Genomic DNA, 22,084 nt, shown 5'->3' with positions numbered 1-22,084 from the left:
AAACACTGCTCCTTCATTTAGAACCAGACAGTGTAAGGTATATCCTCAGTTATATTCAGTAGCAGGATGAGTGTTTATTATTCATTTACTCGGGAATCCGTACGCTTGCTCTCCCAACACACGTCTTTACAATGTCAACACCAAAATGGGAATACAAAAGGTGAAAGGTCGTAATCAGTGTGAAGTGATGACACCTGTTGGGACCGTGTGATCAGATCTCTGTTAGAGAGTCAGACAGAAGCTTTGGGTTCTCTATCTGCTGATTGTGTTTTGTTGCACAATGTTGCTTCTGGTGTTCCTCTGTGTTTCCACAGGTACAGACTGAAGCATTCAAACTGCAGATATTCTGCTAAACGTTTATCATAATCCGCACTTTCTTTTATTGCAGTTGGTGGAGTCCCCATAAACCAGACCCAGGAGGCTGACAGTCATACCACAGGTTGGTGTTCACTAGATTTACTAGCATTTGTTACACGTGCATTTGTGGCTATATTAAGAACAATTTGAGGGATTTCCATGGATGTAACACAGAAACAATAGTCTGGTATATTTTAAACATGCTGAACATAAAAATAATGGTGTTAATACCTAAAATGTTATTGGATTTCTCTTTTTCAGTTGGTGGCGTCGCCTTAAATGACACTCATAATGCGATCAGTCCAGCCCCAGGTTGGTGCTTGTTGGGTATAAAAGGTGCAATATGTAAGAACTTTAGCTTAAAACATTCACAACAGCTTTTTTTCATAATTTTTTTGTATAATATTGCAGAGATGCCTGTCAAAGTTAGCATGCTATCAAGTGAGCCCCTAGCCAGTTACCTCAAGAAATGATACTCTGATAGTAGGCAACACCAACATGTCCTCCGAGCTCCGGTTTGGACACGGTTAACTGTGCTAACTAGCCATAACTGGAGATATGCTGCCCTCAGTTTTGGAGTATACATTTGACAAGTGTCCAATTCTTACATATTATTGCACCTTTTTTGTTTTTTAGACTTTCCTTTGTGTTTAAAACAATGTGATTTAAATTCTAAGATTTGTGCAGGTTTGGTTTCTGTAACGCCTGATCCATCACAACTGGCCAGTGCAGAAACCTTGGAGGGTAAACTTTAAATATGTTTAACATGTTAAACAAATCAAAATTTGTCTTTTCCATAAATGTTATTTTAATCTGAATTTTTAAACGTTGCAGAGCTCCGTGAAGACATGATTGTCCAAGAGGGAGACATTCTGATTCCGGTAAAATGAAGACCTGAGGTTTTTTTTTTTTTTCTTCAAATTTAAAATTTAGGAAACATCACATTTATGATTTTAAAAAAAAAATGCTTTCTATGATACATTTGGCAATAAAATCTAAATTTTGTCTGGAAATGTTCAAAAAATTAATGAGGTTATAATATAAACTCAAATACTTATTCACAGCCTGCCACATGCAAAGTAAAATAGTAACACATTCTATCGAATTGCATTGTCCTTTGACATCAGTTTAGTTTGTTTAGACATAAAAAAAATTTGTCAATGATCTCTTCTGATTAAAATTCCTTCCTCAAAACTACATAATGCCCCTTTTTAACATCTAAACATTAGTCTGTCTGTACTCGCAGGAGGACAGGAATGCTGTGGAGACCCTGTGGTCTGAAGCCATCGTACCTTACACCATCAGTGATGAGCTGGGTGAGTCGCTGAGGTTCTAACCAGCCCTGCTGGATGAACACCGCAGTGTGTTGGATGATAAAACAGCTTCTATGTTTGCACTCCAACAGCTCATCGATGGTCTGAGATCTCCGCCGCCTTCAAGATGATATCAGATTACACCTGCATTCGCTTCGTACAACGAACCACAGAGATCAACTACCTGAAGTTCCTGAATGGCAAAGGGTGAGAGAAATATCAGGCTCAAAGGGGTCAGTTCATCCTCTCCTCCTGAAACTCTTATTAAACAGAAATGATACAAAGGCAATATTCCTGTTGCTCTGGAGTCTATAGATTTTTGTGAACACTTATTAGGACACAGGACTAGTTCCGCTGACAGCTGTTGACGGTGGTGTTGTTGACTGGATTACCCATGGCAACGGCGACATGTTTTTCATACATTTTATGAATTCATTTTTAACCACCAGCACATGTTGAAACTTGCTTGAAATCCCACCTAGCTGCCACTGCCGTCCCCTCTTCCTCCTGCCATTTAAAGTCAGCTCATGTAGATGTGATCTGAATGTGTCCTGACAACATATTGTAGAAATGTTGATATCATGGCACGTATCAAATCATGGATTTTAAAAATGTAAAATGGCTACATACGACTTTCTATTCCGTTTATCTGTTCGCTCTCCTCTGTAGCTGTGCATCTTTTGTTGGTTGTCGAGGAGGAGACCAGCCGGTGTATTTCTCCAGTACGTGCAGTGTGGGGAATCTTTGCCATGAGCTCATTCATGCTTTGGGATTGCATCATGAACACACCCGCGAGGACCGAGATCATTACGTCACTGTGCAGTGGCAGAGTATCATGCCAGGTAATTCCCTGTATGATAAACACTTGCAGTGAGCGAAGTCTTTGCACATTCTGCACACTTGGAGGCAGAAGTAGTCAGCAAACTCAGGCCTGGGAAATGACCACGTATTAAAGTTAAATGCTACTGTTGAGGAATGATTCAAACTAACTTCTTTTGCGATTTGAAAGCAACTTATAACTTCCATGGCTTTTAAAAGACTAATGCATACTAAATCATGAAACATTTCTTGATTTTTAAAGGAAGAACAAAAAACTTTAAGGTGAAACATGGGAACACTCTGAACCTGCCGTACGACCTCAACTCCATAATGCACTACGGATCGTAAGTCCTGACCCATCCTCCTCTGTTTAGAGAAACAGATAATCATTGCTCGGTTCTAATGACACCAGATGTCTACATTAAAATGTATCATTTTATTCCATCTAATTATTTGTCCTCAGTGTCTGATCCTGGGCTGACGCTGAACACTGAAATGAAACTACAAAAGAGCTTTTTGCTGGCTTGCTGTATATAAAAACAGGCTTTTCTGTTGCAGGTATTTTTTCAGTCAAGATGGAGGTCCGACTGTGTTGCCAAAGCAGGGTGGAGAGCAGATGGGTCAGAGATCACACCTCAGTCACCTGGACATAGAGAGACTGAACAGACTTTACCACTGTGGTATAACCTCTTTACTACACTACTGTTCTTTCATCTACAGGTTTCACGTAACAATATATGTAAATATTTAAAACTCTAAACATGCTACAAGTACAATGCGCTGACTGTTCAGCAATACTAAGATGCATTTCTTCTTTCAGATGCGCGGATGAACGGGTGGTGAACGGGCTTGCTGTTGGTTTACCTGCATTTCCCAGGAGATTTAATAAAATTCAAAACGTCCTGCTGATTGTTATTTCTGTATTGAAGTCTTATTCACGCCACGTTTCCCAGGAACAGACATTTACTGTAAATGGATGGATGTCGTTTCATAATATGAGAATATACCCTTTTACATACATAGAGGAAAATCTCCTTTTTGTCATACATATGGTATAAAAGTTTAAAAAAACTTCTGACACATCTACAATCTTTTAAGAGTTTTAGTAGTTATCAATGTAAAAACAGGCTAATGAGGTTATTTAACATTTTTAAGGTGGAGTCCTTTTAAGAAAAAAAGTTTGGTGTTTATTCATGTAACTTAACTCTACACTCCTATAACCTTCCTTTTTTAATGACCACGTGTGAAAGTAACTACGTGGTTAGCTAGCGAGCAAAATCAGCAAAAAATATACAGGCCTTTTAAAACCTCTGGTATTTCTCTCATCCTCTTTAGTATCATTCCTACATATTTACCTTTGCTGTGATGGTATTGTTAAACATGGCAGTGTATCAAATGTTTAATTACCTCTGTTAACAGCAGGTGTACAACTATACAGATCAAATAAGACATTCAATCATGTAATAACCCTTGTGTATGATAGACGCCTCCCGTACAAACGCCTGACTGGCAGACTCTCTGCAGTTTGAGTCTGTAGGAGGAGCTAACACAACAGACTGTCTGCTGTGCACCATGCAGGAGTCAAGGAGAAGGACTCCGACCATCCACCTCTCATTTGCCTCACAGAGAGTACGACTATAAGTAAGGTAAGACAAATCACACTTTTTCAAGATTGTACATTCTTAATTTGTGTGGTATTGTTTTTATTGGGAAAAAAATTCTGATATCTGACATGTTTTAGTTTTTCTCCCATTAATGTTTGATTTAAACCATCTGGATGCTAAAGGCTTATACATTTGTGTATTCAATTGTAATACATGTTTTTTCTTGCATTACTTGTATTTGGACATTTTATTGCAAACTACTTGAGATATCTGTGTTTGTATCATTATTTTCTCCATCAGTTTGTTTTGGCATGTTAAGTGACCATTACTGCATATGTGCATATATTATATCACCTTTGCAAACATTTCAGATAACAAATTGGTGTGTCTGTTTCTAAGTTGGCACACCGAAGCCTGAGTCTGCTCCCTCCGGCAGTAGACAAAGTGTCGGGTTTGTTTTGGCTTCTCAGATTTAACGTGTAAATGCTTTGGCTCACACAGAAACGAGGTGCTGTCAGACGAGCCAGGAGAGGAACTGCTAAACTATACATTTGTGAAATTAGAATCAACATTACTTCCTCTAGCCCCATTCAGACTGGATTTATTCCTCTAGGGGAAGTGGGGTGATGTTAACACGATTTTATTTGATTAATTTTGTTCGTAGCACACATGTGAATGATATTCACGCCTATCTCCGTAATGATTACAAGTGTTTTTCTGTGGGAAGAGCCGCTTGTTCCTGCATTTTTTTATTTGGTGTGAAATTGATTTAGCTAAAACATTTGATAGATTGAAATATGCTTGCAGCGGAACATAGGCCAATGAGGGAACTTGTATGACAACAGAAAAAGACTTAGCCATCAGGAGAGCCTGACCCGATACTATGTAACTCCAGATAAATACAGGTATTCTGTCAGTAATCTGGCACCATCAAACGTATGCTGAATTAGCTATTAACAATTTACCTTTGCCATGTACAGAACACTTTCACTGGATTAATTTAATACTGAAGAAATCTTGATTCTGATGATGATTCTCAGGCACGTTCTGAGGGGTCTTTCATCTGATGATTTCTAAGCAAATTAATGATCCTCTAGCTATAACAGACACTGGATATAATGATATCGGCAGGAAGTTGGTGTCACACTGAGAGGGAGGATGACTTCAGACTCATATTTACCTCACACATAATTTTCCATGACATCAAACCAAAGTGATCCAAAGATCCAAGATAACGACAGAAACTCTGATATTATCTATCCACATTAATATTCTACATATCTGCCGTATCTACAGTGTTTGATGCTGTATGGCTGCATCCCTGGTGTTCAGACTACAGGACAGAGGCCCAGAGCTGCTGAGGGAGGTGCTTCTGGAGCGGGGATGGGAGGAATATGACGAAGAAGAGCGGGAGGAGGAGGACTGGAACCTCTACTGGCGCAGCACTGCATTTCGCAGCTCAGAGTATCACAACCTTCTGCCATGGCAGCGCCTCAACCACCATCCCAAGACTGTTGGCATCACACGCAAGGTGACGGTCTGACATGTTGTGTCAGCTTTGTTTGTGTTCAATACATGTAGAATTGTGTATGCTGTTCAGTGAAAATTAGATACAGTCACCAGAATAATTTAAGTGTCGAGAAATCTATCAGCACCCTTTCTTATTATCACAAATGAGAATTGGGTGTACACCAAAACCCTAAAGCTACTAATTTCCTCCATAATTTTATATTTTTCATTACAGTGTATCAATGACAAGGTTAAAACAATACAACAATATGAAAGAAGTCATTTAACATGATGAACCTGTAGAGAACCCCCCCCCCCCCACAAATGGTCTTTTGGCAAGAATAACAAATATGTTTCAAAACAGTGATCACGCAGAAAGAGTACGATCGTATTAACTGGAAAGAAAGGAAGAAACTCTAACAGAATGATTTGTACTTTTCTGGAAGGACTGCTTGGCACGCAACCTGAGGAGAATGAGAGCCACAGTGGGTTCATCTCTCTATGACTTCAGTCCCACCACCTTCATCCTCCCCAACGACTACACCCGCTTCCTGGCTGAGTACAACAAACTGCGTCTCACCAGAGGACCTTCGATCTACTGGATATGTAAGCCCTTGGACCTCTCCAGAGGCAGAGGGATCTTCATCTTTGAGGATATAAAGCACTTTGTCTACGACTGCTCAGTAATCGTCCAGAGGTACGTCAGTAATCCTCTGCTGATCTCCGGCTACAAGTTCGACCTGAGGATCTATGTGTGTGTGAAGAGCTTCCATCCGCTCACTGTTTATATTCATCAAGAAGGCCTGGTGCGATTCGCCACTGAGAAGTACAACCTCTCATCTCTGAATAACCTGTACTCTCATCTCACCAACACCAGCATCAATAAGTTTGGTCCCTTCTACAAAACTGAAAAAGAGCAAGTCGGCCCAGGATGCAAGTGGACGATGAGCAAGTTCAGGCATTTTCTAAACAGCCAGGACGTCAACCAGCTTCTCCTGTGGCAGAGGATCAGCAACATCGTCACTCTGACCCTCCTCACCATCGCTCCCTCCGTCCCCTCCTGTCCAAACTGTGTGGAGCTGTTTGGCTTTGATATCCTCATTGATGTCAAGTTTAAACCCTGGCTGCTGGAGGTCAACTACAGCCCTGCATTGACTCTGGACTGCCCAGCTGACATTACAGTGAAGAAAGGGCTGATCAGCGATCTGATTGATCTGATGAATTACACATTTATTGACAGCTTAAGACAGAGGGCTTATCAGGGACAAGGGTACAAGCAGCCTTGTTTCAATGTCAACCAACATGTGCTCCCGAAGGTTAAAGAAACCAAATTTCAGAAACGAAGGAATCGTAACCAGTCCTCACAAACTCAAACACTACCTCTGCTAAAAACTCTATGCAAGCCTGAAATTAACCAGAGTCAGCATGCATTTGTATCTAACTACAACAGACACCTCCCCCCTGTTGACTTAAACAAGATATATGCAGCCAGAGGCAGAATAATTAACACCACAGCTACGAAAATCCAAACAGACAAGACCCTGAACCTGATACTCGGCTCACATTCAAGGACAAATGTGTCAGTGGTAAACAGACAGAAGTGTCCAGCTCTTGCGCCATGGCAGATCGACAACAGGAGTCTTCACATGTCTGAGGTTACAAACCATGGCAACACTGAAACAGAAGCTGAGACGGAGCTCTCAGGAGAGACAGACGTTTCCTCTTCGATACATGATATCTCACAGAGGGGGCCAGGACTCAGACGTCCTGCTGGGTCCTGGAAGCTCCCAGACATTCACAGGTACAAACAGTACTGCTGTGTCTCCTGTACACTATAGTAAACAAGCCCTTTCTTTGTTTCTAAATTTGAAATCTAGGTGAAATTGATCAATATTTCATAATCTGTGGGGGAAATTTTACCAAGTAGATATTGCTGTGGGTTAAATTTTGAAGAATGTATTGCTGGCCTTTGTTGTGTTACTGAGAAATTTAAAGGTCTCATATTGTAGAGAGTTATTTCTTCTTGATCTGTTCTTATTACAAAGCAGGTCTGGGTGCTGTATAAATGCAGTGAAAATATCAAAACTTCACAGAAAAGTGCGCCCAGCTCAAATTCAGAAACTCTGCCTTTTAACAAGCAATCAGAACTTCCATATGGTTGTGATATCACAACTATACAGATATCACTCTCTGCTACGTCCTCAGCTTGGCCATGGCTGCAAAAACACCTGCAGAGCTGCTGTCATGAATCTACTATTTAAACCTAGATATGACGGTGCGACTAAGCCTTGCCTCCAATTTTGCCTAGTGGCCATTTGCTGTATTGCTAATATTGAAAATACTTTGACAGGACAACTCAAGCTGCAAACAAAGTCAACTGTGACTTTCTACTGTGAATATTTGATCCAAGTAAGTTTTGTAATTGTTAGACTTTCATTAAGCTGAATGTGATTAAAAAACCTTTGAAATCATTATAAGGAAAAGTCTTGCAGGCTGGGCCAGATGGAGAAAGTAAACCCAGGAGCTAGAAAACATTTTGGGGCCAAGTGAGCAATAATCAGCAGACTGAATAGAGGTCATCTTCATGTTTGGTATGTAGATCTTCATATTTACCGTATCTACGACTGATGTGGATATGTGTGTCGGCAGTGCCTGCCCAGGCCTGTGAGAGTTGACGAATCAGATCTATGGCAAGTCTATCAGCTGAGGGGTTGCAGTGAGTTCAGACATGTCTGTGGTGACAGAAGATCAGTGAACGCGACAAGTTTCTAGACAAAAATTACAACTAAAAACTGACTTGATAAGAGATTGTTGGTTTGTTTTATGAATATGGTTGGAACCAAGCCAATAGGTAGAAAATGTAGCATCAGGACAAAGACATTGGTATATTCAGTCAAACAGTGTAACAAACAAACACTGTTATTGTTCCACAGTGGGAATCACAGACCAGTAAGGACTTCCATGGAGAAAACGGCACTCAACGGACATCGAATTCCTCCACTCAGAGTTGGAGACTTCATACGGACCTTCCCATTCAATACAGCTACTCTTAGGGCCTCACAGTCACATAAACTGGATGTTAAGATAGTCATACAGCAGCTCCAGCGGTTGACTGGTCAGCTGGCCACATCAGACATGGAAGTGAAGGAGAACAAAGATGTTGGAGAAGACTTTGATTCACTTTTGTGGGGGCCGAGGGATCCTCCACTTCTCAGTCAATGCTTCAAACCCACTTAGAGCGGCTGCCTAATTTTCTTTTCTTCTTGGATTTGTTGCTAAGTTCTTACTTGGTCTGGAGATGTAAGACACATCACATCCGTACATCAGATATTGTACTTGAAAATCTTTTAAACAAACACAATGTTTACTACAGAACATGGAAAATCATTCATAATTATTCTGAATCATTTGTGTGTGATATCAGTTGTTTTTATTGATTTGAGTGCAGGGTTACTTTGAGCAGCTTCCTCGAAAGCAAAACTCTCGCCAAAATGCAACCTAGGCTTTTTTTTGTGAATGTATATGAGTCAGACCTTTGTGTAAAAGCATAATTACGACAAAAGAGGCACTTTTAAGATTTACCGTATTTTCATTTTCGGGCAAGCTCATTTTCAATGGAGTGTTGGGGCACTCTTACGCTAGCATCAAAATCGCTATTCTTAAAACACTAAGAGGATGAAATGAGGATGAAATACAAAGTTAGATATAAAATGTGTACATCTCTGATCTACTCATTTAGGATGTTAGATTGTAATTTTGTCCTTTTCCTTGATGCGCACTCTGCCCGATGCGTACTTGGTCTCCTGTCGTCCATTGGTGTAGATGGTCTTAACCGTCCCATCAGGATCCTCTCTCCTCTTATACTGGGATGTGTGAATCTCTCTCTGACCGTTGGGGAAATCCACCATCTTCTCTCCTGACCTGGAAGAGATGATGATGATCCAGAGAGACCAATGAACAAATGTCTTCTGTAAGGCTATGATTAGGCCTACAAACAAAATTCCTTTAGAGTAGATTAAAGACTATTAGTACAGCCATAAAATAAAAAAAACAGTATTTCAAATAAGACATGGGACTGAATATTCATTCTACTCATGTACCTCACAGAATATACAACATCAAACTGTCAGAGTGTGAAGGAAGATGACTTTACAAAGAATTTGATATATAAATTGGATGATGTCAGCATCTGTCCTCTGACTGGTTACCTCATAGTGGACTAATATTGTTAATGTATTAATGAGGATATCTTTTCACTGCTACCTTAATGACAGCTAGTCTTCCTCGGTTCCACTGACATTCCGACCCTGCAGACACCCTGAGGTTAACCCTGCATGTGGTAGTGGCTTCTGTCTTACGGTGAGAGGTGAACGATGGTGCCATCAGGGAAAATTGTCTTCTCACTGCCATCAGGTTCCAAATACTTGACGGTTTGGTCGGGAAATACAATCTCTCTCTTCCCCCCAGGGTGTCGCTTCTCTGTTACAGAAAGAGATATATTAAGAAAGAAAGATTATACTATGAGCTGTTGTCAAATACCGAGGAGACTTTATAATCTGGACCAGGATCTGTTCGGTTGGCGCTATGAAAAGACACTGGGTACATCTTTTGTTTTACAATGTTTGTATTGCACAGTTAATCAATAGTACTCTGGTTGCCTTTGTGATTTAAACCTGCAATAACTGATCGTTTGGGCCACTTGGGGGCAACAGAAACAATTTGTGAAGACACCACTGACATATCAGTATCACCATCTTTCAAGTTAAAAGGGCAAACTCCTTGACGGCTGCATTTGTACACATTCAGCAGTTATGGAGAAACATTATACATAATCCAAATGTCCTTCTGTTTTGGTTTCCACCAAGTCCTGAGGGAAAACTGTGGCTCTTTGGTTGCTAAAACTTCAAATGTGTTCCCCCTCTGGTTGTGTACAGTCTACTGTGGATTTTTAAAGCTGTTTCTCTGAATAGTTGCCTGCTGTAGTCAAAACTGCCACTATAATATCAGTGTGAGTGATAGAAAAATGTAAAGTTGTGGCTGGACATAAAACCCAAGAGCCATAACTTGCTATTAATCTCTCTAGAATGAAAAGAAGCTGCAGATTTAGCCAATAGATTTTTACTATGAGTGACGCCTCTCAAACTGTTTTCACATTATTCATAAAAAAAGATGAAGAATATCACTAAAATATAATATAAATCTCAAACCTCGAGAGACCCATGACAACATCTCTTACCAATCTGCTTGTTTGGGAAGTGAAGGACCTCCAGGCCACTTGGGTAGGTGGTACATGTTATCTGTGAACCAGCATAGTGATACACCTGCAACCGCGAAAATACACCCATGACCACTCATGGTATTGCTCCATTTAGAGCCTTAATATAACATTTTAAACAAGGCAGCCACAGAGCTCACCACTTTCCCATCTGACAAAATGTGTTTGACGTCTCCATTGAAGAATGTGACTGTTTTTGTTTTTCTGTCTGCAGAAGTCACTTTCCCTGTCTTGTCAGTAGAAGTCACCAGGTCGCTGTTAGAGAGAAGGTGCTGCATCTGGGAAGAGAAAGAAATCTAATCAGCAAAACATTACCAACGTGATGATTCAGACTCATTTACAGAAGACATTTAGCAGGTAACCTTGAAAATGTGTCCATATGACACTTCAGCTTGGACTTTAGTTCCTACAGTATGAAATATTATCTTGATTACCCAAGAAAGATCTTTTTACATTTCAGTGCTGTTTTCTTACTTATTTTATGAGCCCCATTCACACTGCCCTTTCCATGCGGGAATCATGTGACGTTATGCCGCCTTCGTCACATTTCCCCCAGAAAAACAGCGTCTTTCCCCCAGCAGCAGAGCCAGGCTGCTCCTGCAGTTGTCACCTTTCCACTATTGTGTTGTTGTAGTTACTGTCTCTTGCGACTTGCATTGAAAAAAAAGTCACCGCAATGGTCAGCCCTCCCGACCGAGACTCCAGTTAACATTACCCCAGAACACAGAATCAATCTCCGCGAGTGAGAGCCAGACAGGGTGCTGTATTTACTGATGCAACAATAGGTAATTAGGTAATGTAAGAGCAAGAAAAGTAACTTTGTCACTTTCCACGATGCATGGTGGGTCAGGATCTCGATCACAACACTTTATAACAGCATCCATAGAATTATAAACAGTTGTGGGATACATGTTAAGATTAACAGGGTGAAACCGGAGGAAACACGTTGAAAAAACGGATATCAATGTCATGATGTTAACTGTAACGCCTCTTTTGGTTTCAGCAGCTTGGCACAGTGCCAACAAACAAAGGCAGCATAGAGGTGAGCCTTCGTTGCGGCAATAATGCAGAGCCTCTGTGTGAAAAGGGCTATAGAGAGAACAGTTTTGGAAAGGCACAATCAAGTTTAAGCAGTGATGGAGCTGGCACGGGGAGCAGATCGACTTGCGCTACATGAACATATAATGAGGTCAGTCAGTGCTTTGACACCATCTTTTGTCCGTCCTCATAAATTATTGCAGGGGTGCTTAAAGACCACTTAACACTGTATTATACACATGAATGAAGGTGAACTCTGGACATTCTGTATAAAAGAAGCAAGAATCAAGCGTTGTAAAGTGGAAAACACGCACAAATAATAACAAATGATGATATACACTGGCAATTTACTATTGTAATGCAGCATCTACGTTTTAGAGCCTAGTTCTGGTTCAGAGGGTGTCTAGCACTAAAAGAATTAATGTCTGAAATAGGTTGGTCTGAGCACCTTGTATGTATCTCTACTCGTGTTTTCCTTTCCTGACAACTCTCTCCAGTAATTCTCTCTCATTAGAGAAAGTAAAACAGAGGCCCAGCAGAGTGCAGCAAAGCTTCATTTATTTTTAACATCTAATGAAACATCAGGTCAGCAGGTCAAGCCAGCTGAACAACATTTGAAGCATCTCTGTCTTAAGTTCATGGCTTCAGATAGAAGGATTCAATTTCATACCACCTAGTCCATTTATTTTTCGACATAGTCCCCTCCCACATTTACACACTTAGTCCAGCGTTGTGAAGCATACAGATCCCTTCTTTGTAGGATCCCACAGCATCATCACTGTCAAAATGGCATCCATTGATCTCCTCCTTTACCTTAAGGAAGAAGTAGTAGCCTGAGGATGTCAAATCAGGTAACTAGGGCAGATGTTGGATGAGTTCAAATCCACATTTCTGGATGACAGCCATGACCACTGTGGGCTGGAGCGCTGTCTCAGTCAGTGCTGACTTGTCATTTTCAATTACCCAAAACATAAATACTACAAGTGTTATCAACCTAAACATAGTCGCCCAAAAAATGTAACTGCAGGTGCAAGAGCTGTACTTCTACTTCAGGCATGAACATAACAGTCACCAATCAACATGACCACAGAAACAGTACACTGATAAAACTGGACTTGAAGATGTGAAAAACATTACCACTAACGGAGCTGAACACACAACCTTTTATGGCAATTTTTGGGGCCATGATTATGCTAATGGACAAATCTCACGAACATGCAGCATCTCATACACAGGTGAAACTCATCAGGCAGAAATGAGCTAATTACAACAGGTTTGTCCAGTTCAGAGAGTTTGGTGAATCCAACTTAACATAACATTAGCAAATTTCAAAGAAAGGAAAAGTGAAAGAAGTCGAAGATCCCAATATAAAGAATGAATGGAGAAATTTAAATAGCGATTCTGTGCAAGCCAAGTACAGAGACAAAAAACATTTCATGAAATAACACTTTACATAAAACAACAATTGCCCGCAATAAAACCAAAAGGAAAACTGTCAAAAACACAAGCCTCCAAAGAATAAACACTTTGTTCGAGGACATGGCACCAGCAGCCTTCTAACACTTACTTGTCTTGTCATATACCCATTACATAAAACCAAAAACTATTTCTTCTACAAAATAAGTTGGGTGTACCTTTCCACCTGACAGCTTGAAAAGAAATCTTTGGATTTGTTTTTCAGCTTAGCCGATTAGCCGGAGGGCTAAAATACCAAGCCTGCTGAGTCTCATCTGCACAATTTTTTTTATGCTGTGTGAAGTGCAGACATTCAATCTGAGGGTGATTTATTGGTCAAGTAGCCTAAGTGTTTGGGCAAATTTTTATCTTAATTATCAACAGTTCTTTAGATATATGGTCTCAACAGAATCCAGTTTGTATGACGAGTTTTGTGACTTCAGGCTCAGGTATTAATGAAAAGTTTTGTCACATGGAGACTTTCACTATAGGGTCACTAAAGCAGACATGACAATATCTCAATCTTCTGTTGTGAAGAAGTGAAGTCTAAGGTTAACGCAACTAGCAAATCAAACTATTAATTTGGGGGGGGACCGATTATCAGCCCCGGACCGACTATCAAGGCTGATTTTCATCATTTGTTTCCGATTATCTGTATCAGTGATTTTTCTATCAGATTGCCGATAAAACAAACTAATTCAAAATAAGCTACTTTGGCTCTGATGCAACATTCTCTCACACAATGTCTCACCCACAAGACTGTCTGATAGGTAACACGTCACAATTAATAGCCTATAAACTATAAATTAATCTGAATCTGCAAAGTAACTAGTAACCACATTTATCAAATAATGTAGAGGAGAGGAGGTGTAAAGTAGCAGAAAAGGAAATACTCAACAACAACACTACTTGAATGAATTGTACAATTTGCAATTTTGACATCCAAATATTGTGTCAAAACAAACAAAACAAAACATGAAGATTACATTGAAAAATCACAAAATTACAGACTGGAAAGAAACAAGGACACAAAATACAATAAAAAAAGCATATAGGAACTTCAATTTCTGCAACATATGTCATGCCGAGGCAGCAGAATACACAAATGCCCTTTATCCAATTAGAATAGGCGCAGGCCAAGGCCTGCCATATAAGGTGTCCCAATTTAAGAGACCACGGGTGGGTGGCCGGAGCAGTCATCCTACCAGACAGTATAACTCACAGTGGTGAGCCAGAACTTTACAGTGAGTAACACAAAAGATACAGTATATTTACCTCTGTCTGTCCCTTCTGGTGTACCGTGTGTGTTTGTGCAGTACATCTGGCAGCCACTGGACAGCGCTGTGGTGTAACTGTGAGTTTCTTCTTCAGCTTGGCATTTTCTCTGATCAGCTTGTCCACCTGGCATCGAACTAACAACCAAGCACTCTCTCTCTGCTTAAACTGCTGCTGAAGAGCCTCCATTTGCTGTCTGAGGACCTACACACACACACACACACACACACACACACACACACACACACACACACACACACACACACACACACACACACACACACACACACACACACACACACACACACGGTCAGAACACAAGCACACAGCGTGACCCTGTTCAGACACACGCATCACTGAATGTGATTCATATGTTGACTTTAAGATGTGGGAGAATGATAGTAAATGTTTCACAGATTCACGTCACTTGAGTTGCACTTGATGACAAAAGTCTCCATTGGGAAACAGGAAACAGCTTGTTTTCTCAAACAGTCCAGATACTGATGGTTACTGAAGATACTGAATCACATTTAGTATATCATTGTGTTACACCATTGTTCTTTTCCACTCAATGTGGGGTCAAAGTGACAAAACCTCTCTGACCACAAAAGATTATGGAGCTGGAATTAAGTCGAACACGCACAGTCAGTTCTGGGTTAGCGTGAGATGGGATAGTTTTAGAATATATGAATATATTTCACCATGAGAAAGTTGGAAAACTTTACAGTGTAAGTTGTTGATGCACAGCGGAACCATGGTGAAACCGAACAAAACCAAACACACGTCAACAGAGGAAAACAGTGGGGAGGTGAAAACAAACAGCAACCTGCAAGCTGCTAGCAGCAAACAAGCTACTATCCCGCACGAGGGGCCGACAATGATTGACATTATGGCTGTTATCAACCAGCTGAATCAAAACGCAGACAGCCCAACCCAGGTCTTGTTTGCTCGCTGGAGGGAAAAGTAAGTAGTGAGATTGAAGGACCTTGTACCAGAGGGGCCACTTTATGTCCTCCGAACAATTAAGGAAAAATTACATTCTCCCATCCTCACACTTTTTCATATTTGCAGATCCGGAACTTTATAAAGTCTCAAATATTTACATTGCTGACATACCACAACATCATGTAGTTGAAACGATAATTAAGGTCAGTCCAGGATGTAGAAGAGCGTTGGCTTTATTTTGCCAGACACTAATTAGCCAGGAGGCAGTGACAATAGGCCAGTGTATTTGGTATTGTATATGCGAAAAAACTTTGCAAAGCATTTACAGTAGTCTGATGTTGGGCCTTCATTTGAGATGTGGCTGAGAGAGGTGAGATCCTCCAAATGAGAAGCTTCATGATTGTAGGATTGAGGAGAGTGTTCGATGAGTCACGGGGACCAGTGCTTAGACATTTTTTGAAAGGTCAACTATATATATATATATATTATGAAGTTAATATATATATATATTAACAGTGGTAGCTGTTTTCAAAATTATGTAACTATGTTTGACAAAATTTTAATTTCATTAATCATTATTCATTTATTTTTCTCCCTTTGATTTCCTCTCTTGGGTTGTTCTTTTATTCTCCAACACGAGTCTTGTTGGTTGGCAAGACTAAATTTCTCTACTTCATACGCTACTCATACAAACTCTTTAGGAACTTAACGTAATATTGCCAGAAGCTGTTGCTGTGAAATGATAAATCAAAAAACATTATACACTGTAAAATAACAGAATAACAAAGCTGAGATATTATGTCAACAATTATACATTTATGAAACCATTTTTCATTTTGCTAGGGCTCCTTGGAGACATTCCTTGGAAAACATCTACAGACATATTTCCCCCTTCTTAGTAAAAAACGCTGTTTGCACAGCACTGTGTTGGTATGCTAAGTTTCTGGAGCTGTCAAATAAGACCTGTTTTCACCACGCCTCCTGACACTAGGTTCAAAGCAGTCCTCATAATGGTTTCGAGTATGACATGCAGATGAATGACAGATAAGAACAGGCAGCAACTTGTCCAGGTCATTTCCAGAGAGGAAAACACAAGGTAATTAACTGGAAAATATGTGCAAGACTCATCAGAGTGAATCATCAAAAGGCAATTAACAGACACATTTCAGTTAAAGTCACATCATTTCCCAGCAGCAGCCATTCTGCTGTTTTCCAGTGCTGGCAGCTGCTGAATCAAGCTTCACATTTACTTTAGACTCTCAATCCCTGGATTGAAAGTGGCACCTGCAAGTATAGTTGAGGCATTGGTATTCAAGAGCTTGTTATCCATTAAACACAAATGCAACACTGGTGGTACCAGTTCTGCAACATACACTCTGAAGGTGTGGGAGGGGTTTTCATGGCTCAGGGGAACACTTGAAGGAGCTTTTAGTAAAATGCACAGTAGTAAATTGATATCAAGTTTTGAGACTGGCCTGTGTTATTCAGTACTTTCATGACCTGAACAAAGTTCATCTCCGAGATGTCTTCCAGGGAAATTCAATTGTGTGTACACTGCTTGGCATGACAGACTGTGTTGTGAAACAAGTCAATGATGTCATGAGAAACACTGAGTAGTTGGTTAAGCAATAGTGCAGCCTATCAGCTGCCAAAATGACTTTTTTTATGACTTAAAGGATATACGGGTGTTGTTTAATCTTATATCATTATCAACAAATCCCTTGAAAGGAGCCAAACCAACAATGAATTTAACCTACTATAAAATACCTGTTGCTGCAGCCTGATGTAGATTACACCTGTGTGCCAAATAATTCTAGCACTGTTAAAAACACATAAAAGAGTCTAACCGTTGCATCAAGTGACATATTACTGTACTGTGACCACCGTAACACAGGTGGGCAACACTAACTGAGCCTGATCCTTCTTTTTAATTGAAACGAGAATCAAATCCAAACACTTGTCTACTCCTCATGCAAAGTTCACACTACAGGATTTCGCACCTGATCTTTTCTGAAGATAGGAAACAAAAAGCTCCAGGTCAGAAGCGGATCAATTGTCATCCTTGCTGAACCAAAGCAGAAGCAGACAGTTTCATGTTTTCAGTGCAACAATGATCCATGCTTTCCACGCACCCGCAAAATCCATCCTCTCACACATTTACATTTTCTTCCTTTTTTTTTTTTTTTTTGCTGCAAATCAGCACACAAACAACTTGGACAGCTTGTTCCGCATCATTCCTGCGTCCGGACTTGCATGCCTGAACTTGCAATCTGTGAGCCCCTGTCGACGATCAGCTGTGTAGTGTACGAAGAGCAAAGACTGCAAGATCCTGATTACAGGACAGATATTTGCAGAGTGAGAGAGTGTAACAAAAAGAAATGGTAATAAATATAAAAATCTGACAAGGCAGATAAAACAAGAATAAAAGGTACACAATGAATACAAAAACATGAATGCAATGTTTCCAAAGGCTTTTACAAACAGAAGGGTTATTAGAAGAGATTCAAAAGATGCTTAGAATTATCATGGCAAATTTAGTCTAGAGACTGACCTGGACTTCCCTGGATCCCAGGTTGTGCAGATTTCTCCCGGCCTGTCTGCCTTCTCTGTCCGAGAGGAAGTTATCTCCTTCACAGCCACTCTGGAGCTCATCTTTCTCATCCGCTCTGCATGTAAACAGAATAACTCAGGAAATACTGCACAATATTAGTTCAGTCAGACAACTCACGTTTGAAATGTTTATTAGAAGCAGAACATTGTTAGATTTGTTTTGGCGTCTAGGCTCTGACCTCACCGCTCCCCGCGGATATGTTTACATGAGATATTGGGGAGTGATGATAGAGGTATTTCCCCCTAGACAGAGCCTGCAGGTGGATGCTGGGGTGGTGGTGGGCTGAAAGAGCGGGCGGTGATGCTTGTGCAGAGCAACAGCAGCATTGACGAGCCAGAGGGAGAGAAGCGAAATTCATGCGTTTAAATAACCCGCTCAATAGAGAGGGTGCGTTTGTGGGATGGTCTGTGGAGAGAAGCATATCACGTGTGTATATGGCAGTGAAGCTCGAGTTGACTGCCTGAACTAGCTCGCAGGCGTCGCTTCATAAGTGATAAAATATCTGAATTCAGTGGGTTGGCAGGATAGCATCTTTCTCTTTGCACTGAACACACACATGGCTGATGCTGATGAGACTCATAACATTGTGAAAATATTGTCACAACACTGTTTACTTTACAGAATACAATAAAATAAACAAAAATGTTAATTTATCAAATCTACACAAGGGATGAGTCTACATTGGACGCATAAAGATGTGCATATCAGTTTATGCAAATGCCTTCTGTGGAAGGAAATGAAAGATCACTAACTAGAAAGGAAGCTTAAATCGGTATCACGCAACACTGATAGGATCAAAACAACCTACTTCCTGACCAACACAGCACTGCAAAGATGTGCCAGTAAGTGTGATCAACAGGTGTATTATTGCCATTTTGCATACTATCACAACATCAAAAGGTCTTTCTACCTGGGAAATCCCTGCGATGTCTGTGTCATTTTTGAGTCATGCTGATTATCAGCTTGCCACAGTTTCCGAGCCCCTAAACATGAAAAAAATACATAAAAGAGACCTTTGAGAAGCAGAATTATGGAGACCGTCTTCGCTGCAAACTTGTGGCTTGTTTCTCCACAAATGCAATCATGGTGTTAACATCAAAAGTGACATCTCCATGTGTTAAGACCTGGCCAATCACTGCTTAAAGAGTGCATGATTATCGTCTCTTTTGAAAATATCAATAGATCATTGGACCATCAGTTAGTCCGGTAGATCTAACCAGTACTTTGTTTAAATCGTGCTTTTGGATTTTCTGATGTTATGAAATCAACACAAATCCAACGGTTGGCTGTGAGTCATCACACTGGTGCTGTGTTAGGAATCGAAAGCCAATTGCTCTCTGCATAAGTTGTAGCCTGTTAGTAGCTGGCATTGCCACAAGAATCTGTACAACTGATTTGCACTGGTGCGTGCAAAGTGGACATGACACGAAAAGTCACAATGGGAAACAAGTCAATGATGACTGGATCCACGGGAACAATGGGAAATACACCTGGTTGATATAATCCTGGAATTTTCCTTTAGCTTTCGGATGATTGGACATTACCCAATACATTTTATATTGATGCAATCAAAATGTGACGTTGGACAAAAAGACATGTGCGTGGCAGATACCTAAACGAAAGCAGAGAGGCTGTAAGCTGGATTTGGTATGTTTATGTGGTGATTATGCGTTCATGGGTGCGGGTGTGTTTTGTTATAATAATTTGTAAAACTGTAAACAGAGGCCTGGTTTTGAGAAGCGGTCTACTCAAAATGATCAAAACCGGTAGAGCAGAACTAGAGATACCGCCTGTTTTTATTCCACAGTCTTCTTCCTTTTCAAATTCTGGTGCCCATAATGCAACTTCACTGGAGGCAATTTATCAGATTGCATGCAGCTTAATCTGGGGCCACAGAAGGCTTCATATTGCTTTCTTTTACATATGTCATAGTACCAGTAAGACACTTAAATGTGTAAAATCAGTGGAATTACTCTTTAAATATATGTTTAAATTACCATCATGAGTTTTATCATCTGTGTTGGATCGGGAAGGAAAGGAATGTTGTTGAGGTCCAAGACTCTGGTCCTGTTTCAGTGACTGGATCCACGGGAACATCCATCCCTTCTCAGACTGACTGAGAGACCCATCTTCTGATTGGTTCAAAAGGGAATCCTGAAGGCCGAGGCAGGGAGGAGGGGATGGGAGCTTGGGAAACTGGTGACACTGGGAGGGTGGGTTATCCTCCTCGCTGCTACTAGCACAACCACCGGTGCTTCTTATAGTGGAATGCATGGGAAACGTACTGTGTTTCAGAGGTGTTGGGGCTTGACTTGTATGGTTTGGCGCACCAAGACAGAATGCTGCTGCTGTTGTTGTAGCCTGTTTTCCACCTTTGACCCAGTTTGAGCCAGTGTTGCTTCCTGGTGTTGACTTGTCGCACTGGCAATGAAGCAAGCATGTTTTTGTTTCATCACAGCTTGTGGATAGAGTTTCCATGTTCAAGCTTGAGAGTCTCTCCATGTGGTCGTTCATGGTCTCAAAACTAACAATAACTTCCTGATTTCCCCAGGCCCGAGGGGAAAATCTGTTGTCCCTCAAAAGGGGGGAGATGTTGAAATGTTGCACTAAATTTGATTCGTACACAGTACTGGGATGTTTGGGTGTCCAGACATGTGTGTTATTCTGCTGCAGGGATTGTTCCCATCGATCCTCTGAGGTAGCACCATTCATTTTTCCATGTGGTACCATGAATTCAAACTGACCTTTCACCTCTTCTTTGTCAACTATTTCTCCAGCAGTTTCACGCTTGTTCTCGGTTTCTTGGTGCCTCCCCCTTTTCTCAACAGAGGATTTTGGCTGAGAAAGTAATTGATTAAATCTGTTTTCTGTCTGTATTGATTGAGGGTTATTACTTTTCTCTTTTCCTTCCAAATGGGATTTCTCTCTGGACGTGGTCCATCTTTGTAATTGGCAAACTCTTTCTGTTTTGTTGGGAATCTCGGTGATCACTTTTACTTGGTAAGGTGGAGTTTCAAGTTGGGGCAGGAGAGGAGTGTTGAAGTCAGTTAGCCCTTGGCTCTGGACCAGAGAAAAGACCTCTGCCTGAGCTTGGATATCTTTTTGGATGTTTCTCTGGCTTTCCTGGGGTGACTGAGGATTATATGGACCACAGCAAAAGTCCTGTAAAGTCTCAAACTTCTGGCAACGCTCCGGCTGAAAGGTCAGAGACTGGAAGGTTTCCAGCTGTGTTCCTTCATCATTTACGACCCTAGATGGGGAAGAGGAGGGCCTCTGGATGCCAGAGGTTAACTTCCTGCTGGGCTCTTGTTGGCTGAGGGAAGCCCTAGTCTGGACCTCCTGTTGGTCAGTGTCTTTCATATGATTTCTGTCCATCCTGGAAATGCCCTCATCCTCTGACAACAAATACTGTCTCTCTGTCATCATCCCACTACTGTTCTGAAAAATAAAGTTTGAAGAGGAATCATTGGAGAGCAAGTGTTGCTGTTAACATTTAATAAAATATGTCTAGCATTTGCCAGATTCTGCTGTAAAAATTACTTTGGAAAGACGGTGGCAATCTGGGATACTGTGACGCACTGAGCAATTTTCATTAATAAAAACATGGTGGTTTGGCTTTACTCCTCCGACTGATATGATTGAGAGTGAAAGGACAATTCTACTCTTGCCACATGATAATATAATGAATGCATAAAACCCAATGACTGAAAAATGATCATTTAGCTCAATCATTCAGACAGTGTCTATACTATCCATGTTACTTGAGCCTTGTAAGATATGGCTATTCCCCTAAATAATTTGATGGAGGTTATTTTAACACTTTGTGTTTGTTTTATTTTATTAAAAATTTATTGCATGTAATGTTTCTTGTTCAGCATTTGAT

General features: G+C 40.7%; 3 protein-coding genes across 11 annotated transcripts in view; 2 read left to right on the top strand and 1 right to left on the bottom strand.

Moving 5' to 3' along the window:
• Nucleotides 1-51: 51 nt before the first annotated feature.
• Nucleotides 52-3,404, top strand: LOC115573897 (zinc metalloproteinase nas-4-like). Of its 2 annotated transcripts, none has more exons than XM_030404974.1 (11): nt 52-160; nt 389-439; nt 619-669; nt 1,045-1,101; nt 1,192-1,238; nt 1,604-1,673; nt 1,763-1,877; nt 2,340-2,512; nt 2,752-2,833; nt 3,048-3,169; nt 3,310-3,404. In XM_030404974.1, exons 1-11 carry the CDS (start codon nt 67-69, stop codon nt 3,330-3,332), a joined length of 885 nt encoding a protein of 294 aa, XP_030260834.1. In that variant the 5' UTR covers nt 52-66; the 3' UTR covers nt 3,333-3,404. The 2 variants fall into 2 exon arrangements, with proteins under 2 accessions (XP_030260834.1, XP_030260835.1); XM_030404975.1 differs by lacking the exon at nt 52-160 and adding an exon at nt 167-314.
• Nucleotides 3,405-3,541: 137 nt separating this feature from the next.
• Nucleotides 3,542-8,903, top strand: ttll2 (tubulin tyrosine ligase-like family, member 2). Of its 2 annotated transcripts, none has more exons than XM_030404967.1 (4): nt 3,542-4,135; nt 5,426-5,624; nt 6,049-7,403; nt 8,536-8,903. In XM_030404967.1, the coding sequence occupies exons 3-4, from the start codon at nt 6,076-6,078 to the stop codon at nt 8,837-8,839; spliced, it is 1,632 nt and encodes a 543-aa protein (XP_030260827.1). In that variant the 5' UTR covers nt 3,542-4,135; nt 5,426-5,624; nt 6,049-6,075; the 3' UTR covers nt 8,840-8,903. The 2 variants fall into 2 exon arrangements, with proteins under 2 accessions (XP_030260827.1, XP_030260826.1); XM_030404966.1 differs by having other exon boundaries at nt 5,390-5,624.
• A 106-nt stretch (nt 8,904-9,009) lies between these two features.
• The window catches only part of LOC115573892 (uncharacterized), a 60,437-nt gene continuing 47,362 nt past the window's right edge, over nt 9,010-22,084 (bottom strand). For 6 of the 7 annotated variants that reach the window (XM_030404965.1, XM_030404959.1, XM_030404961.1 and 3 more), the window contains 8 exons: nt 20,199-21,639; nt 19,112-19,184; nt 18,142-18,256; nt 14,646-14,849; nt 11,018-11,155; nt 10,839-10,923; nt 9,961-10,081; nt 9,010-9,523 (listed from right to left, as the gene is read on the bottom strand). In XM_030404965.1, coding sequence (XP_030260825.1) covers nt 9,346-9,523; nt 9,961-10,081; nt 10,839-10,923; nt 11,018-11,155; nt 14,646-14,849; nt 18,142-18,256; nt 19,112-19,184; nt 20,199-21,639 — 2,355 coding nt within the window. In that variant the 3' untranslated portion in view covers nt 9,010-9,345. Of the gene's footprint in view, nt 9,524-9,865; nt 10,082-10,838; nt 10,924-11,017; nt 11,156-14,645; nt 14,850-18,141; nt 18,257-19,111; nt 19,185-20,198; nt 21,640-22,084 lie in introns of all 7 variants that reach the window. The other variant, XR_003982370.1, reaches the window with a different exon arrangement.

The sequence above is a fragment of the Sparus aurata genome, chromosome 22 (genome assembly GCF_900880675.1).
Source record: "Sparus aurata chromosome 22, fSpaAur1.1, whole genome shotgun sequence".
NCBI classification, from domain to species: domain Eukaryota; kingdom Metazoa; phylum Chordata; class Actinopteri; order Spariformes; family Sparidae; genus Sparus; species Sparus aurata.
The sequence above is the reverse complement of the archived record's forward strand: the minus strand, read 5'-3'. Positions and strand labels throughout refer to the sequence as shown.

Coding starts and splice junctions, on each gene's coding strand:
- ttll2 (XM_030404966.1), top strand. CDS start 5,403: ATGGCTGCATCCCTGGTGTTCAGACTACAGGACAGAGGCCCAGAGCTG. Junction 5,625..6,048: donor CTGTTGGCATCACACGCAAG/GTGACGGTCTGA, acceptor CTTTTCTGGAAG/GACTGCTTGGCACGCAACCT. Junction 7,404..8,535: donor AAGCTCCCAGACATTCACAG/GTACAAACAGTA, acceptor ATTGTTCCACAG/TGGGAATCACAGACCAGTAA.
- LOC115573897 (XM_030404974.1), top strand. CDS start 67: ATGAGTGTTTATTATTCATTTACTCGGGAATCCGTACGCTTGCTCTCC. Junction 161..388: donor CCAAAATGGGAATACAAAAG/GTGAAAGGTCGT, acceptor CTTTTATTGCAG/TTGGTGGAGTCCCCATAAAC. Junction 1,102..1,191: donor CAGTGCAGAAACCTTGGAGG/GTAAACTTTAAA, acceptor TAAACGTTGCAG/AGCTCCGTGAAGACATGATT.